Here is a 20,168-nt window from a genome sequence, read left to right as displayed (position 1 = left end):
CATTCCAAACCATGACATGATACATTAAAAAACATTTTCATTTTATTTTTGGGGGGACAAAAATCGCCTATGAAGTCCTACATGCAGAAGATCAACGACATGTCAAACACATTCTAGTCACATTTATAGTCACGGCTGAGATGGTAAAGAACAAGTAGAAACGCTCTCGCTCAAAGACCTACGACCAGATGAAGGCAGACTAAAGACATTTACATAAAGGCCCCAGTGATGAAAAACATATCTACTTAAAACTGGCGGTTAAGCATTACACTTTGGACCTCGCAAGTGTTCTTTTTCATCCTATTCATTCGTCCATTCAACATTTTCTCTGTATTTGGAATGTCTTGCTGAGGAGCAAATGTAAGTCACGTTTTGTGGAGAAACAACACCATTACATCCTCACATTCAAAGAAAACCCTTGATTACATCCATTTCGGCAACCAATACGTTTTTTAATTACATGTAAGTATCATAAAGGGATGATAGTAGTATCTCAATGTGTAGTCCTTCATTTTGTATCATTCAATTAAATACCACTGCTCCCCCAAAGTCAACAGCTCTTTCATTACAATCATGTGATTGTAAGACAGTTAAAAGACCCCCCCCCAAAATGCTGCCCCAACGCATTACAATCCACGTTCATGTCTCCACCATCGAAGTCAAACTCCAGTCATAGATACATTGATGTAACCCAGTATGACTGGTTTGAGAAGACTGACAGGAGACTTATTTGAAACATTGCACAATCCTTTTTTCCCCCTCCACTGACAAATCAATCAATCTACCATCCGAATTCTATTTTACATGGAGGCCTATCATAAATGTGCTGGGATAATCGGACTGGTCGAGCTGCTGAGATGAGAGCTCAGAGACTTGTCATCTTTTCTTTAAGTTAAAACTACATCACAGAACACAGTTTCACAAGTCATGCAATATACAGTACAGTAACTAGAATTAGAAAAAGAATCCTCGTAATAATAATGTAAACGTAAAAAATGTAACCATGAATAAAATGACAAAATAAATGATTAGCTAGTTAAACACAGTGTATTCTTTAAAATTCTAATTACATATCAAAGAATAAGTGTAAACATATTATCCACCTTGCTGGCTGACCCCTCACCCAATAAATAAAAACTTCATTTTGGTGATCAGCTGCACATCATTTGTAAAAAGAGATAGAAAGAGAGAGAGAGAGAGTCTTGGAAATAATTGTTTCCGATACGTAGCACATTCCATATAGGCAGACGCTGTACATGTTTCCTTGGGATTCATTTTCCAGTTCGCCGAAGGTACCGTATTTTCGAAAAAAGCAAAAAGTAAACAAACAGGAATAAAAAATAACGAAACAAAAATGCCGATATAAGGGTAAGCGACGAGCGGCTTGGTCGACGGTTCCTCATACCAGTATGTGGCTGGAAAATGTAAAAATAGCGTTGCAATATACGCTACATATCCACCAGAGAAACAGAAAAGTAAGGTCCCTGAAATAAATATCCTCATTCTTCTATATTTTTGGAAGAATAAAATAATAAAATGACACATCTTACATTAAAAAAAATTATGTTCCACGTTGTAAGAAAAAAAGATGTAAAAACACGAGCTATACCATCCTGGAGTTAGTGTCTGATGAGAAGTGTCCGAGGTTTTGCTTTTGTCGACGGCCCCTGTTGTTTTTTGGGCATTTCCTGTAAGTACAAAAATGGAAATTAGTTTTGAGCCTCAGATTCTAAGTCGGTGCTTAAAACTAAGCTATGAGAGATTTGTGGTTTTGTTTAATGATGGATGATTTGTTTTACTGTCGGCTAGGGAAGATTAACTTTCCCCACACACATTAATATTCTATTCTCTTCTAAGCACTGAATAACTTAATACAACTAGACAGCAAGTTAATTGATTGCCTTTGATCCAGATGTTATTTCTTAGCATCCATACACCTACTCCACGGAATTACTATCACGCGATGAGTAACCTTGCCTAAGATTTGAACAGCTAGGCTTTAGCTCAACGGACTAACAGTCCTGTGCCACGCCGGAGACCCAGGTTTAAACCCTCGTCAGTCACACATACGGTCGGCTTCCTTGGCTGTAAGCCGTTCACACCTCACGCCTAGGGTTATGTTCAACCGTCTCCGTCGCTGAACTTGACGACAACATGAAAGACCGAAACGTCACACCCTCCGTGAGAGCTGTGACACCTAGCTGCTTACCTCATGATGCACATCACCACGGCAACGATGACGGCGATCTGTACGGCGCCAATGATGGCGGCGATGAGGACGTAGTGGAGCTTCTGGCCGCTGGGCACCACATACAGGATGTTGAAGTCCTGGGGCTCCTCGCACTGCGCCCCCTTGTAGCCCGAGTCACACCTGTTGGCGCCATCACAAGGAGACAGAGCCATGATGAAAAAAAATGACATTAATAACAGGAATGCTGTACAATGTCACAATGCTCCATTTCTATTCTGAACAAAATGATCTGACCCTTCCATTTATGACAGACACATGACATACAGATTATCAGACCGTTTCATACTCTATCTAAACAGCGGGGGCGTCTAGCCTGTCAGCGATCTGCCTACAGCATGTGAACGTGAAAGAGGGAAAGAAGAGAGGAAGGGAGGAGCCATGAGAGATATGAGACGGACCTGCAGGTGGCCATGTTGTACTTGATCTCGCATTTCCCGTGTACACAGAAGCCAGCGTAGCTCTCCGCACAAGGGATGTGCATCCCAGCGTAGAGGCCATCCCCCGGGTCTGCGGTGTCTGAGAAATTGGATTTGAGAAGAAAAGACATAACCCAAGTAACTTTGCAAACTATTCCTAGCAATAGACAGATCCCGAATTATTTGTAGACTTCTTTTGAGCACAACTGTTTATTTATTTCGGCCTAGGACATGGAAGCTACTGTGGTGTACAGCAATTTAGCGGTCAGCTGCGAATGTGTACGTCAAAATCAAATAAACGACTAAATCTTCAAATGAAAAGAAACATTCCCAAAAAATAAGGAGAGAATGGCATTTGCAGTAATGATATGTGATGAAGTCACATGGGCGTTTTTATTTGATTCCCTCTCTCGTCAGGAACAGTTTTATGTAATGTGTATGTTAGGCATTGTCATAGTAACCTTTGTCAGTACCATTTGATTGCACAGTATTATGAATTGTATCGGCACTGAAGCCATTGATTCAAAAATGCTCAGAGCTTTACGGGAATGAAGAGAGATTGAGTTGATTATCATAGCAATGCACAAAATGAAGAGATGTAAAATACAGTCCTGGGTGCTTTTTGATCTTCTTTTGATCTGCTTCTATGCTACAGTAAGTAGGTGAAGCGGTGTAATTTGGTGTTTTGGTATACTGTATTACAGTATGTCCGCCGAGCGTTTTTTTAATCTACTGTAGCTTTATGGTGGGATTACGACTTCAATGCTACTACATAAAGCAACAATTGCAACACGATGACAGGTAGATTAAATAGTCGATTGAAAGTATGCTTGCCTAAAAGATTGTACGAACTGCCGTCATCTTTCTTCCCCATTTTCTCTTTATCTGCTGGTAGAAATAAGACAAGATAAGTTGAAGCACTCTCTCTCACACACACACATTCATATATGCATATAATACACACATATATATTAAGTATATGTGTGAAATAGGACAGACATAAGCACCCACCAAATTATAATGAATAACATGATTACACATACACACACTCGTTCACTTATGTTGTTCATCGTGAATACAGTCATCAGAATATGACCAAAGTTCTGGATACACATTCCTCTTGAGGTCTTTTTAAGAGTTGGTAAATGTAGCCTATGTTACTGTTCGGTCTGTGTTGGTGCCTACTTCCTGATCTTATCAGGATTGGATATATAGCCATCACCCATCTGGTATGCTGGATGGAGTTTCTGCCTCTGTCTGTCTGTTAAGTCCTCTCAGATCCACGAGGTGGGACTAATGAGTTTGGGATTGGGCCCTATGTCTGCCTGTGAGGACTTGGAGTTCTGTCTATCTGTCTGTCTGTGTCTGCCCGTGAGTCTATCTGTTTACCTGCCTGTCTGTATATCTGTCCATCTGTCTGCCCGTCTCTGCCTGTGTGTGTTTGCCCGTCAGTCTGTCTATCTGTCTGTCTGTCTGTTTACCTGCATGTCTGTCTATCTGTCTGTCTATCTGTTTACCTGCATGTCTGTCTATCTGTCTGTCTATCTGTTTACCTGCATGTCTGTCTATCTGTCTGTCTATCTGTTTACCTGCATGTCTGTCTATCTGTTTACCTGCATGTCTGTCTGTCTGTCTGTCTATCTGTTTACCTGCATGTCTGTCTGTCTGTCTGTCTGTCTATCTGTTTACCTGCATGTCTGTCTATCTGTCTGTCTATCTGTTTACCTGCATGTCTGTCTATCTGTCTGTCTATCTGTTTACCTGCATGTCTGTCTATCTGTCTGTCTATCTGTTTACCTGCATGTCTGTCTATCTGTCTGTCTATCTGTTTACCTGCATGTCTGTCTATCTGTCTGTCTGTCTGTTTACCTGCATGTCTGTCTATCTGTCTGTCTGTCTGTTTACCTGCATGTCTGTCTGTCTGTCTGTTTACCTGCATGTCTGTCTGTCTGTCTGTTTACCTGCATGTCTGTCTGTCTGTTTACCTGCATGTCTGTCTGTCTGTCTGTTTACCTGCCTGTCTGTCTGTCTACCTGCCTGTCTGTCTGTCTACCTGCCTGTCTGTCTGTCTACCTGCCTGTCTGTCTGTCTGTCTGTCTGTCTGTCTGTCTGCCTGTCTGCCTGTCTGTCTGCCTGTCTGCCTGTCTGTCTGTTTACCTGCATGTCTGTATATCTGTCCATCTGCCTGCCTGCCTTGCCTGCCTGCCCGTCAGTCTGTCTGTCTGTGCCTGCCCGTCAGTCTGTCTGTCTGTGCCTGCCCGTCAGTCTGTCAGCCTCTCTGCGCCTGCCCGTCAGTCTGTCAGCCTCTCTGCGCCTGCCCGTCAGTCTGTCAGCATGTCTGTGCCCGCCCGTCAGTCTGGCAGTCCGTCTGTGCCCACCTGCCCGTCAGTCCGTCTGTGCCCGCCCGTCAGTCTGTATATCTGTCCATCTGCCTACCAGTCTCTGCCTGTCTGTGTCTGCCCGTCAGTCAGCCTGTCTGTGTCTGCCCGTCAGTCAGCCTGTCTGTGTCTGCCCGTCAGTCAGCCTGTCTGTGTCTGCCCGTCAGTCAGCCTGTCTGTGTCTGCCCGTCAGTCAGCCTGTCTGTGTCTGCCCGTCAGTCAGCCTGTCTGTGTCTGCCCGTCAGTCAGCCTGTCTGTGTCTGCCCGTCAGTCAGCCTGTCTGTGTCTGCCCGTCAGTCAGCCTGTCTGTGCCTGCCCGTCAGTCAGCCTGTCTGTGCCTGCCCGTCAGTCAGCCTGTCTGTGCCTGCCCGTCAGTCAGCCTGTCTGTGCCTGCCCGTCAGTCAGCCTGTCTGTGCCTGCCCGTCAGTCAGCCTGTCTGTGCCTGCCCGTCAGTCAGCCTGTCTGTGCCTGCCCGTCAGTCAGCCTGTCTGTGCCTGCCCGTCAGTCAGTCTGTCTGTTTACCTGCCTGTCAGTCAGTCTGTCTGTCTACCTGCCTGTCAGTCAGTCTGTCTGTCTACCTGCCAGTCTGTATGCCTGTCTGTCTGCCTGCCAGTCTCTGCCTGTCTGTCTGCCCGTCAGTCTGTCTGTCTGTGTCTGCCCGTCAGTCAGCCTGTCTGTGTCTGCCCGTCAGTCAGCCTGTCTGTGTGTGCCTGCCTGCCTGTCTGACTGTCTTTTTGCCTGTTTATCTTGGCTGCATGTCTGTCAGTCTGTCTACACGAGAGACCGCTGGACACAGGTCCTGTCCATCTGTAGATCTGTCTCAAACATACAAACTGGCTGAGACTGTTTCTCTTCATGGATGTTTGGAGGATAATTTTTTCCCAGGGGTTCGAAGGAAGTGGGAGATGTTTGCTCTCTGTCTGATGGGGGATATCTATCTGTCAGAACGGAGGCGTAAAGAGCTGTGACAAAGCTACTATGTGTTACGGGCCTTTTCAAGGTGAGGTGAGTCCGGTCTGTGACAGCGAGTGCAGGGAGTTGTGACAGTGTGTGTGATTGTGGTGTGTCTGTATGTGTCTGTGTGTCAATCTGTGTCTCTGTGTTTGTAGTCTTCCTATCATACAAAACAGTCGATAGCTAACGCTAGCTTGACACAATGCCGCTCTCGTCTTGTTGCGATGGCCCGCGGACGAGAGCGGTTGGTGCGGTGCATGCTAAACAGGAAGATGAGAGGAAAAGAGGAATAGAGTGGGGCTGTGAATAAGTAAACATAGCAGCACATACTCATCCATTTTTTAGATTCTATCCTTCCTCTGGAAATATTGACAGTGCTTCTTTCTCTTGTGTTTGTTTTCGATGTTGCACTGTGTGGTGGCTCACAATGCAGCCACAGTGGGAAGTCAGTGATTGTAGAAAATGCTAGAGGGATAATCCCGGTTGTTTTAACCTAAAAAAATGTGTGTGCCTGATTATGAGAGAATTGTTGTGAGATGTAGCATTACTGAGATAGCTACTGATTTACCTTGCTGTTTCTTTGATGTGTAAAGATCTAACATGCAACAGTGGTAAATATGTAGTGCCACCTGCAAACAAATGCTTGTGCTTTATTTTGAAGCTGTCGGGTTTACTAACCCTTGAGTTAGTGTACAACCTAAAGGAGTTTAAATATGATCAAATATGTATCGACTCTAATCAATGACACTGTGGTTGAACGAACGAATCTGCTCAAATAAAATCATGGGGAAAGTATTAATTGATACCGCGATAACATTTGGCATATGGGCTTTCGAGCGTCATAAAATATCTTAATCCCTGTTTGTGTCAAGGAAACCGGCGCGATCCTGGCAAGTTGGTCGACATACTGAGGCAGGTGCTCCTCCTCGCAGACCCTGCAAGGCACACTGTCGCTTAGACTTCTCTCCCACAGAGGCAATCAGTAGCTTTGTCACAGCTGCTCCTGACATTTTGCAAACCAGGTTCCAAATAATATTATGCTTTCATTCAAATAATTGACCTGGGATTGATTGAGCATGTCTGGCACAACAGAACCAATGGAATGCAAACCCCAAATGCAAACCCCTCCCACCTGGCAATACAGACAGGCTCAGATGCTCAACGTATTTGAAAGAAAACAAATACTACTTGATCCCAAGTCTGGACATTTGACTGCCTTAAACAACCAACAAGAAATCCATAAAAGGTCCTGCGTTTTTTCTATTAGGACCTGTGGGAACACTCGTTTTAGGCTGTCGGCCAAGTTTTGTGTAAAAAATAAGTAGGCATATAGAATTCTGGGGGGGGGGGTTGAGTGAATCAAGTCTAAGAAGATATACTCTGAGGATGGTTTTCTGAAATAGCTTGGATAGTCAGCACTGTCAACCCCAGAGTCTGGAAACATCAGACTACAACACAGGACTACAAATGAGCCTCTCTACCCTACTTCACCCCAAAACGTCATCCAGCAGTGGCTAGATCAAAACTTCTCATACCGTGACCTGGGATAACAGAACTAATTTGAGCTTTTTCCCCCTCAAAAGATGCCTCTGAAACACACAAGACGAAGCGAGCTTCAATCACGGCTGAGTAAATTGAATTCTGGGAAGGTTTCGACGTGACAGGGGTTTGGAGTGGCGGCGGTATAAATATATGTTATTCCTTTTGAGGCACTGGTCAGGGCTTGTGCATTTGTTGACAGACTTCTGAGGCTTTGATACGCTTGCCTAGTGCTCATTGATTTTAGTGACTGATCGATCGGCTCAGTGCTGACGACGGGCGTCTGCTTGGTGAGGCTTATCTGGCTGCGAGCAGCTTCAGTCAGGCGAGCATGAAGGACTCTACGAGTGGAAACGGGGCCTAGCATTACCACAGCTTTGTGTCAAGTGTGACTTGTGACTTTGTAATAACTTGTGTGATGAGGCTACAATGGGACTACAGCTTTTGGGGTAAGCTAGCAGAGGGTTAGCTAGCATTTGTAGTAGCATAGGGTTACTGTAAGAAAGTCTCCAGGTGAGATGAGTGAAGCTAACAGTATTGTTCCTGGAACTAGTGTTATTACACTTCCCCGAGAGACTCAAACGGTTGACTAAAATGCAAACATACTGTTTAAAGTGAGGCATTGGCCTAGCCCTAATATGGCTAGCTTCCTATGGCATCTACCATAATTATGGAGGCTAGCTGTATACTGTAGGTTTGGCCCGGGCCAATTAGTGACAACAATTAAAAACAAGTTCAAATGGGACAGGAGCTATGCTTGTTCAAAGTTTGGAATTTTAGTTGATTACTATGACAAAATGGGAAAAATCGCCAAATCTGGTCTTGCTGGGCTTTGAAAAGCTGCGCCATAACCTAAAAGCACACCAATCCAACCCAGTTGTGTACAGTAGGTTGTGAGTTTGTGTCCCCAAATGGAAAAAAATGTAATAAAAACATTTTACAAGCAGTCAACCAGTTTTACTAGTTGCAGAGCGTAGTGCTCAGTCTCACCTGGGCATCTCCCAAGATGCTTGACGTCGATCTGCTCCTGCTTCATGCACGAGGCCTCTCGGACCAGACAGGGGTTGTTGTAGGAGTTTCCGTCCGTGGCGCACACAGGGTTCTCATTGTGTCCACTGCAGTAAATGTTACATATGCACCTGACAGAGAAAGAGGAAAATGTTTAACCCTTATTGCTTCACTCCAAACTACTGGTCTTCATCCATCAGCGTCGACTACAGTATATCAGGAAGATCTCTTGGACGTGTGGGTTCAGAGGGTGATTATGTACGATTATACTCCATGGATACCAATACTGTATATTGATGCAGTATGATATAGTATTGAAATGTATTTTAGATTATAATGACAATGTGTTTAATATTGTTGGTCCTACAATGAGGCCAGAGACAACTCATCAACGCTCAAGTTCAATATTCTATGACCTATTGTATGATACGAAAAATATATTAGATGAGATCGTTACTATTTTACAGAAACTCACCAAACGTCCTCAGAGTCCTCGTCGCATTCTGCTCCATACTTGCACTTGCCGCACTTAGTGAACTTCTTCCCCGCGTCTGTGCCTGAGCCTTCGTATTCTGGAAGAGCAGAGTGGTGTTACCAGCTATTTGGGTTTCATTCATAGTTTGTTTCACAGCATCCTGAACCATGGCTTACTTATTCCCATTCTACTCTCTCTTGTTCAGGCAATGGCTCAGTATAGAAGCAAACCCCTAGCCCCTTGTCACTTTATGTAGAACCAAAATAATTAGGCGTGGTAGTAGCTTCACCTTGCCCTCTGATAGGCAAGTAGGATGTTTTGCCATATTCTAATCCAATCTTTTCAGCGCCTAAGGGGTAAGGCCTAGGGGCTGTGTCCCGTTCGTTGAAAGGATGATACCAAGGCACAGCGTGAGTAGAGTTCCACATAATTTTTATCAACTGAAACTCACCTAACAAAACAACAAACAACCAAACAAACCGTGACGCTACCGGTGTGCACTCAGGCAACTCAAGGTAGACATCCCACAACCCAAATGAGGAAAAATGGCTACCTAAATATGATCCCCAATCAGAGACAAACGATAAACAGCTGTCTCTGATTGGGAACCATATCAGGCCAACATAGACTTACAAAACCCCTAGACATACAAAAACTAGAGTACCCACCCTAGTCACACCCTGACCTAACCAAAATATATAGAAAAACAGAGATATCTAAGGTCAGGGCGTGACAGGCTGGCCAGAGGTTTTTCATGACTGTATCATTCACTAGGTTTCAATTCAATTGGCGACACACACCATATCATTATGTGACTCCAAGTTTACTTCCATATGATGGTGAATATATCATATATTTGAAGGCGTTTCCACTGCCATCTCTCGCATAATACATTTTACCGACACAAAAAGATCCCGCCATGTCGAACGAACAAATGATCTGCCGTCATTTATTCAATTGTACCGAAAAGTCCTGTTTCCATCACTCTCATTACAGGAGGCGGAAAAAGGGGGAAAAAGACACCAGTGACTCACACGTTCTATTACGTCAGCTTGAATGGGATTTATATAATGACGGTGAAAACAAAACCATGATAATCAAGACAAAACATGGTATTTTGCAATTATAGTGATGCATTACTATTATCTGGCAGTGGATTAGTGCTTTTCCAGTGGAGCAGAGTGTTCACTACGGACAAGGCAACAACACCCAAATGCAGATATCAACGAGGTGAGGTGTCATTATCATCTGTGTGCAGATGATTGGGTCTGTATTCATCGAGGGCCGTTTAGGGATTCATCCGGTGTAATTTCCGAATGTAAAACACGCCCACCACTGTCAAAGCGGATTATAATTAACCCATATTTGATCAAATGCAATAAACCAGGGCGGCCGTCGTGGGGGGGAATATGGGTTATCGCTCTGTACTGACAGATTGGCCCGCTGTTTATGCGTGTATTGCCTGTGGTGCTCAGTTGTGTTTAGTCGGGAGGAACACAGGATCAATAGATAAAGATCTGCTAAGGCTTTGTTGTCACTACTAGGCTAACCTGTGTCACCAGACTTTGTCAGCATTACCCAGGAAATGATATGTACCACATTAAAAGCTCATGAGGCATTTATACGTTATATTCTCCAAGAACAAATGACTTTATATACAGTAGTCTATATCATTACTTTAACATCCTAGATTTCCCCTTAAATTGTAGCACGTCATTACAGATTCGTTTCGTATGCATTACTTGTGTGATAAAACAGAGACGTGAATATTATTTGTATCCTTCTATCAAATGGGTTTAACGGATGTAAGACCACATCCAGAAGTCCGCCCAAACTAACAGCAATTCTCCATTCTCTAGATAGAATATATTAGCTTTATGACACTCAGTCAGCCAGTCCTTGTTTTGATTAGATTTTTTTTGCTTTGCCAAAGCAGGATATTATACACCTGAAGTGAACACAACCCTACCACCCCACAATAACCCTTTCACATTGCTAGCAACCTACCATTCCATGGAAATGGCTGTACAGTACCTCACTGTGCATCCCCACTCAATCAATGCCAGTGTACGTGTTACCTTCTATCAATCTTTTTACATTATTACAACACGCCTACGCCTGTGCGCAAACACACAGCAGCCATGAGCCATCCACAGAGGCACACACAAAGGCTGAGTGTACCAAACATTCTGTTCTCAGTTCTCCCTCGCTCGCTCTATCCATCTCGCTCACACACACGGAAACACACACACACACACCACAGGAATGCTGGTCGGGAGAGGACGGCTCACAATAATGAATGGAATGGTATCGAACACATGGTTCTATTCCATAATTCCGTTCCAGCCATTACCATGAGCCTGTCCTCCCATCCAACCACCTCTGATACACAACATATTAGGTACACACACCAGACAATCCTCAAACACACCAGACACAGCAATCACACACACACAGCAATCACACACACACACAGAATCACTATCCCTACAGAGAACCACTGTGAACACCCAACCGTGTTCAAAGGGGACAGCAAAACACATCCAAAGCACACAGACAGATACACAAGCATCAGAGCTCAATTGCACTTTAATAATTTATATCATAAACAGCTCAGCCAATCGCCTGTAGGGGATTATGCACGTCTATCCAGTCCTGTGCAGATGGTAGAGATATTGGGTCCCCAGTCACTGCTTTCCAATTAAAACCACATTAAACAACAAACGCTGCGGTCGCCACATGCAGATGGTCACAAAATGTCTCGATGGGCTTGGCATTTGTGCAAGTGAGGAGATACACTGTTCAAATATTACTGACAGGCTACAGATATGCTGTTGAAAACGGTGCTGATAGTCTACAGATAGTTTGTTGAGCATCTATAGCTTGTTGAAAATGATGATATATACTGTTGAGATGCTACTGAAACGCTAAAGACAATTGAAATGTTACTGATAGTCTATAGATGGACTATCCAAATAGTGTTACTGAAATATCAATGCCTCCATCAGGAGAAGTTAATGGGGCGAACGAACGGCCATTTTCTCTCATACCATTATTCGGGACTTAATATTCCAGCTCGCTTACAGACTGTGTACAAAGCCGGGTGGTTCACTGGCTTGCGTAACCCCCATTCATAAATCATCCAAAAATCAGCTTGAGTATTCATTAAAGGAATTTGTTGTGTATTGTCTGAAATGTATTCCGAGACAAACTCAGAGTTGGAAGCTTCAGAAGGAGTGAATAAGCAGGGGGATTTAAAGTTAAACTGCAATCTAAATAGGCATTTCCAGAAATGGCCGACAAACCAATTGTCACAGTCAAGGGACTGCATTAGCATTCAGCATGAACAGAATAGGAAATACGTGGTTGGTGTATCAAGCCTGTGTACTTCCTAGGACTTGGTACACCCTTCTATGTTGTATGAGGAAAAATCTTCAAAAAGGGCTAAAAGTTAGAGGCAGTACGGAAGTTTATTTGCCAATTGTTTACCTCACATTTGACCTAAATGGTTCATATACACATATGACCGTCATACTTAACTTGTGAAACCGCACAATCCGTGGTTTTAGGTGTGCCGATTTCCTGTCCAATGTGGTCATTTTGGGACCTTTGAGGTATGTAAGTATGTTTCAATGATATATTTGCCTAAGTCACAGAACAAATGACTGTATGTGCAAATTATTTCAATGCTTTATCATATATTATATATGTAGTTATGAAACCATATCTGATGCATATGCTTAACACAGGATTAACCATAGAGTATACCACGTACCTCCGTCTCCAGAGCCGGAGCCAGTATCTGTGAAGACAGGAAAGACGTTGTCACAATTATAGTCCACACATGGTGTATGCCCTTCAAAAACACTGCTTCCCTATATTTCTTGGCATAGTGTTGTTGCATTAAGAAATGGACCCTGGCAACACAAATCTTGGCACAGTGGGCTTGAATTAAGAAATGGAAACATGCTTCCAAGATGTTGGCATGGTATTGTTGCATTAGGAGATGAATATTGGCTGCATCGTTTAATTAAAGTTCCCCACAGCTTTCTTTTACAGCACCTCTATCCAAATTCATAGTTCACGAAAAACAGAGGGACCGGACGTAAATTCTCTAGAAACGACCAAACATCAGCTTCAAGGTTTACTCAACCCAAAACCACAGCCCAGTCTTGACTGCAGAAACATTGACTGTAGTTCAATCTACCTCAATTGGGCCGACCAACCTGTGCTCCCGCACATTGGCTAACCCGGGCTATCTGCATTGTGTCCCGCCACCCCTCTTTTACGCTACTGCTACTCTCTGTTCATCATATATGCATAGTCACTTGAACCATATCTACATGTACATACTACCTCAATCAGCCTGACTAACCAGTGCCTGTATGTAGCCTCGCTACTGTTATTTTTCACTGTCTTTTTACTGTTGTTTTATTTCTTTACTTACCTATTGTTCACCTAATACCTTTTTTGCACTATTGGTTAGAGTCTGTTGTATTCGGCGGACGTGACAAATAAACTTTGATTTGATCAAATCCATACTGCAGAAAAATGACTGTTCCAGTCATCCTAAGTAACATTGACACACTTCTTGGTGTGGGTTTGATACATTGTTTAACAACTCTTATACTGAATGCTAATTCTATTATGTAACCCAAACAATACGTTTTTTCCTATCCGAATTCTGACACACCGTTGACTCTGACCAATTTTGGTACCAATTTTGACCCCCTGATCCCAGCAAATGTTTATTGCTTATCATAAACGATGTATGATGTCTCCTCTATCCATGCCCCTTTTAATGTGTTATTGGACAGTGGAGGGCATCCTATTCATCCCGGCCTACACGGACACTACTGTAACTACTTTTACCACTACTGCAAAAAGTGCTTAGCCCTATTGCTGCATCCTAAATGGCACCCTTTTCCCTTTATAGAGCACTACTTCTGACCAGGGCCCATAGGGCTCTGGTCAAAAGTAGTGCACTAAATAGTGAATAGCGTGCCCTTATCAGGGTCCTTAGTAGTCATGGTGTTGCCTCGGCAGTCGGCTCGTAGCCGCCAAACGCTTCAATGACAGAAAGCATGAATATAGGCAAGAGGAAATGGGACTAAGCAAGGAGAGAGGGGAAGGAAGCAGAGGGGAAGGAAGCAGAGGGCATATTGCGGCGCAGGAACGCTCGGTAAGTCGTAAAAAGAGTGCACTGCTGCGGTGCGTCACCAGGGAAACCACGCCACCGCCCCGAGAGATTGGGTTCACGACACGAGCTGGAAACTGTTGCTCAAAGTTTCTCACACGTTTGCTATGTGTGATGACAATGTGACCCCTGGCTGTCTTAGGGGATGTCTGTGATACTCGATGAGAAAACCTGTCTGTCTTAGTGTAGGCACAGTTGAACCAGTGATGTGTGTGTGTGTGAGTGTGTGTTTGTGTGTCTGTGGGCAATCTGTGCAGGGCTTTTGTTTCTGCCTCAGAATTGGCTTCTGGGTTAGACCTGGTGAACCAGTCAGATATTTCCTATTCAAAGCCATACCCCGATGAATGACGAGCAAATAACTAACACTTCCAAATACACCTATTCTGAAATTGTGATTGACAACAGGTATCCCCAACAGAACCAGCTGCTTTCCATCATTGTCTTCAATTGTTAATTGATGTAGACCTGAGAAACCAGGTGAGCGGGAATCTCAAACCAACCAGTGTAATCAATAAAGTATTGAGGAGAGTAGAAACCCTGTAGACACGGCAGCCCTTGAGGACTGGGATTGAGAAAACCTGGGTTGCGTTCAAATTCCCTACACTTCTCCCTGAAGTATGTGCTTGCTCACTCCCCCACATGGACGTCAAAGCTAATTGGATTGGCATCAGCTCGAACTAGTGCTGAAAGAGTTTCTATCATATTTCTTCCACCAGTCTGTTCCTTTTAAATCCACGAGGGGAGTGAAGGAGTGCACACATCGGGGTGACAGGTAGACAATCAGACTGCAGCCCTGAACAAGTCTACATCCATTGAACGTTATTGTAATAACATAAATCAAATTATTTGAACAGACATTTCCAGTCAAGTGAATGTTCTGTTCTGGGCTGTGATGGGTTGACCAGTGGACATATGAGTCAAATTGCTGTGGTCTGAGGGAATTTATATTTTTTTCCTTCAAGAAATGATATTTCTCTGATTGTAAAGTAGAAGTGGAAACACTCACCTGCAGAGCATGGCCCATCAGATGAGAGTGATATGAGCCTCTGCTGTTTGCAGGAGGCCTGTCTTCGGTAGCACTCATTCTGGTAGGTATCACCATTGGAGCCACATACAGGGATGTAGTTTTTGTGGCACTGAAATTCAAAGCAGAAAACAAAACAAAAAAGTGAGTGCGTCTACATAATGCAAAGAGGCAATATAAAAGTGCAGATACTTTCACAACAAGAAAACGTGAAATAGGTAGTATTCAGACCCCTTTCCATATTTTGTTGCGTTAGAGCCTTATAAAATAAAAAACAGAAATACCTTATTTACATAAGTATTCAGACAGTTTGCTATGAGACTTGAAATTGAGCTCAGGTGCATCCTGTTTCCATTGATCATTCTTAAATGTTTCTACAACTTGATTGGAGTCCACCTGTGGTAAATTCAATTGATTGGATATGATTTGGAAAAGCACACACACCTGTCTATATAAGGTCCCACAGTTGACAGTGCATGTCAGAGCAAAAACTAAGCCCTGAGGTCGAAGGAATTGTCCGTAAGGCTCCGAGACAGGATTGTGTCGAGGCACAGATCCGGAAAGGGTACCAAAAAATGTATGCAGCATTGAAGTTCCCCAAGGACTCAGTGGCCTCCATCATTCTTAAATGGAAGAAGTTTGAAACCACCAAGACTCTTCCTAGAGCTGGCCGCCCGGCCAAACTGAGCAATCGGGGGAGAAGGGCCTTGGTCAGGGAGGTGGCCAAGAACCCGATGGTGACTCCAGAGTTCCTCTGTGGAGATAGGAGAACCTTCCAGAAGGACAACCATCTCTGCAGCACTCCACCAATAAGGCCTTTATGGTTGAGTGGCCAGACGGAAGCCACTCCTCAGTAAAAGGCACATGTCAGCCCGCTTGGAGTTTGCCAAAAGGCACCTAAAGGACTCAGACCATGAGAAACAAGATTCTCTGGTCTGATGAAACCAAGAATGAACTCTTTGGCCTGAATGCCAAGCGTCACGTCTGGAGGAATCCTGGCCCCATCCCTACGGTGAAGCATAGTGGTGGCAGGGACTGGGAGACTAGTCAGGATTGAGGGAAGCCCAGACTTGAACCCGATCGAACATCTCTGGAGAGACCTAAACATTTCTGTGCAGCAACGCTCCCCATCCAACCTGACAGAGCTTGAGAGGATCTGCGGAGAAGAAATGGGAGAAACTCCACAAATACAGGTGTGCCAAGCTTGTAGCGTCATACACAAGACTTGAGGCTGTAATCGTTGCCAAAGGTGCTTCAACAAAGTACTGAGTAAAGGGTCTGAAAACGTATGTAAATGTGATATTTCATTTGTTATTTTTTTTATACATTTCTAAAAAACAGTTTTTACTTTGTCATTATGGGGTATTGTGTGTAAATTGATGAGGGAAAAAAATTATTTAATCAATTTTAGAAGGCTGTAATGTAACAAAATGTGGAAAAAGTCAAGGGGTCTGAATACTTTCCCGAATGCACTGTACATTCTAGTCATCTATCATTCATTATGAGGGAATGTCATGAATGGTTATAACCTATGTCATGTCGCATCTAGGAAGCTTCATAAAGGCTTTGCAGGCAAGGACTGATTGAAGACATACTGTAGCCTATTGCTCAGTCTCCCCATTAGACTATGTCTCTAAGGTATTCTGGTCTCTTCACACACACACCTGTCCTCCTTCTGTTGCAATTACAGTCACATTAGAGAGAAATATGGTGGCCTTCTCATTCAGCAACTCAGACTACAGAAAGCAACCTAGACTAGAGGGCGAAAACAACAGCACTCCTCTCCGAAGCTATACCAAGCACCGGGGGTGGGTAGTAACGCACAACAAGTAACGCGTTACATGTACTTCAGTCAGTTTGTGGAAAAACTAGTACTTTTCTAGTTACTCTCTGTGGGCTGTACTTGTACTCTTACTCAAGTATTTTCTGAAGAAAGTAACTTACCTTTTACTCTGTTACATTTGACCAAATCACTTCAGTTACATAGATTTATTTTACTCTACTGTCGCTGTCAGATGAAAACCTAGTGACTGTTGTGATTATACATTTATTGACTCTCAGTTGTCCATCAAACCCTGTATCTCCACCACAGAGTTAAATTGCACATGAATTACCTTCTGCCTTTGTAATATTATATACTACAGTTCAAAAGTTTGGGGTCACTTAGAAATGTCCTTGTTTTTGAAAGAAAAGGACATTTTTTGTCCATTAAAATAACATCAAATTGATCAGAAATACGGTGTAGACATTGTTAATGTTGTAAATGACTATTGTAGCTGGAAACGGCTGATTTTTAATGGAATATCTACATAGGCGTGCAGAGGCCCATTATCAGCAACCACCACTCCTGTGTTCCAATGGCACGTTGTGTTAGCTAATCCAAGTTGATCATTTTAAAAGGCGAATTGATTATTAGAAAACCCTTTTGCAATTATGTTAGCACAGCTAAAAACTGCAATAAAACGGGCCTTTTTTAGACTAGTTGAGTATCTGGAGCATCAGCATTTGTGGGTTCGATTACAGGCTCAAAATGGGCAGAAACAAAGAATTTCTTCTGAAACTCGTCAGTCTATTCTTGTTCTGAGAAATGAAGGCTATTCCATGCAAGAAATTGCCAAGAAACTGAAGATCTCGTATAATGCTGTGTACTACTCCCTTCACAGAACAGAGCAAACTGGCTCTAACCAGAATAGAAAGAGGAGTGGGAGGCCCCGGTGCACAACTGAGCAAGAGGACAAGTACATTAGTGTCTAGTTTGAGAAACAGACGCCTCAAGTCCTCAACTGGCAGCTTCATTAAAAATAGTACCCGCAAAACACCAGTCTCAACGTCAACAGTGAAGAGATGCTGGCCTTCTAGGCAGAGTTCCTCTATCCATTGTCTGTGTTATTTTGCCCATTTTAATATTTTCTTTATATTGGCCAGTCTGAGATATGGCTTTTTCTTTGCAACTCTGCCTAGAAGGCCAGCATCCTGGAGTCGCCTCTTCACTGTTGACGTTGAGACTGGTGTTTTGCGGGTACTATTTAATGAAGCTGCCAGTTGAGGACTTGTGAGGCGTCTGTTTCTCAAACTAGACAGTAATGTACTTGTCCTCTTGCTCAGTTTTGCACCGGGGCCTCCCACTCCTCTTTCTATTCTGCTTAGAGCCAGTTTGCACTGTTCTGTGAAGGGAGTAACTGTGCTGGAGGACATCTGCAAGATGGTGCTAGCAGGCTTAAATAATGCATTTCAAATCAATTGCACTAAGTTGTTATCTTTGTTTGCTGTCACATTTTACCATAAGGTGTAAAAAATTACTGAACTAAATGTGTAACTAGTTTTCTGACCGGATCCTTTTTACTCTTACTTGAGTAGTTTCTTAAGAGGGCTACTTTTACATTTACTTGAGTAAATTACAATCTAAGTAACAGTACCTTCACTTAAATCCAGATTGTCAGTACTCTACCCACCTCTGCCAAGCATCATTTCTTCAACATAAAAATAGACACACTGCAGGCTCGTGTTTTCCTACCTTGTCAGGACATTCTGATCCTGATAACGTAGGTAAACATGTACACACACACACACACACACACACAAAATATGGTAGAAACTACACCACATACCTGAAACTGGCACACACACTTCAGCGTGGTCCCGTCATCCCTACAGACACCTCCAAAACGGCAGCTGGAGTCGTCACACACTCGTAGGTCGCTCTTCTTCTCCGACAGATCTAGTAAGACAAAGAAAAAAAAGAGGTCATTCATTCATTTTGAATGTAGGCTACACATCGTTGTGCGTTCCAAATGGCACCCTATTCCCTATTTAGTGCACTACTTTGACCAAGTCCCATCCACTCCAAAAAATGTTGCATGAAAAACAACCCTATTTGGGTTATTTGGTAACCCAGCCCTGGGTAAATACTGGACAGAACACATGTTGGGTTATTTTGACCTGTTATTTTGCTGCGTAAATAACCCAACATGACGTGTTCACTACTACCCAACATGTAGTGAATCTTTGTTTTCATTTCAACAATTTACTATCTGTGATGTTCTAGATGCTTTGCTTAAGATTGATGTAAAAAATAAAAATCCACTGGGGCTGATATGTTTGATCCACTTTTACTGCAGCTCTCTGCCACCCTGACAGCTGAATCCTTTTACCTGATGATGTCACGTTCCTGACCTGTTTTCTTTTGTCTTGTTTTTATTTAGTTGGTCAGGGCGTGAGTTGGGTGGGTTTGTCTATGTGTGATTTTCTATGTTGGGATTTTGTGTTCGGCCTGGTATGATTCTCAATCAGAGGCAGCTGTCAATCGTTGTCCCTGATTGAGAATCATACTAAGGCAGCCGGGGTTTCACGTGTGTTTTGTGGGTGTTTGTTCCTGTGTCAGTGTTTGTGCCACACAGGACTGTTTTGGTTTTGTCACGTTTGTTGGTTGTTTTGTATTTTGAAGTGTTTTGTTGACTTTCATTAAATAATGAACACTAACCACTCTGCATTTTGGTCCGACCCTTACTCCTTCTCCTCATCCGAGGAGGAGGAATTAGACAGCCGTTACAGAAACACCCACCAAGAAAGGATCAAGCAGAGTGGGGACAGACAGCAGCAGAGACCGAAGACACAGGACTCATGGAGTTGGGAGGAGATCCTGGACGGCAAGGGACCCTGGGCTCAGCCAGGGGAATATCGCCGTCCCAAGGCGGAGTTGGAGGCAGCGAAGGCAGAGAGGCGCTGGTATGAGGAGGCAGCGCGGCGACGTGGTTGGGAGCCCGAGAGTCAGACCCAAAAATGTCTTGGGGGGCACACGCGGAGTGTGGCAAAGCCGGGTAGGATACCTGAGCCAACTCCCCGTGCTTACCGTGGAGTGAGAGGGCGTCGTACTGGTCAGACACCGTGTTATGCGGTAAAGCGCACGGTGTCCCCAGTACGCGTGCT

The 20,168-nt window shown here is 43.6% G+C and overlaps 1 protein-coding gene across 1 annotated transcript in view; it reads right to left on the bottom strand.

Moving 5' to 3' along the window:
• Window positions 1-1,603: 1,603 nt before the first annotated feature.
• Window positions 1,604-20,168, bottom strand: part of tmeff1a (transmembrane protein with EGF-like and two follistatin-like domains 1a) — a 111,967-nt gene continuing 93,402 nt past the window's right edge. The window contains exons 2-10 of the mRNA XM_039004468.1: window positions 18,851-18,960; window positions 15,225-15,354; window positions 12,797-12,823; window positions 9,022-9,118; window positions 8,529-8,677; window positions 3,508-3,552; window positions 2,650-2,779; window positions 2,210-2,371; window positions 1,604-1,688 (exon numbers count right to left, since the gene is read on the bottom strand). Of these exons, the coding sequence (XP_038860396.1) occupies window positions 1,604-1,688; window positions 2,210-2,371; window positions 2,650-2,779; window positions 3,508-3,552; window positions 8,529-8,677; window positions 9,022-9,118; window positions 12,797-12,823; window positions 15,225-15,354; window positions 18,851-18,960 (935 nt within the window). The remainder of the gene's footprint in view (window positions 1,689-2,209; window positions 2,372-2,649; window positions 2,780-3,507; window positions 3,553-8,528; window positions 8,678-9,021; window positions 9,119-12,796; window positions 12,824-15,224; window positions 15,355-18,850; window positions 18,961-20,168) is intronic.

This window comes from Salvelinus namaycush, chromosome 11, assembly GCF_016432855.1.
Source record: "Salvelinus namaycush isolate Seneca chromosome 11, SaNama_1.0, whole genome shotgun sequence".
In the NCBI taxonomy this organism is placed as follows: Eukaryota; Metazoa; Chordata; class Actinopteri; order Salmoniformes; family Salmonidae; genus Salvelinus; species Salvelinus namaycush.
The sequence above is the reverse complement of the archived record's forward strand: the minus strand, read 5'-3'. Positions and strand labels throughout refer to the sequence as shown.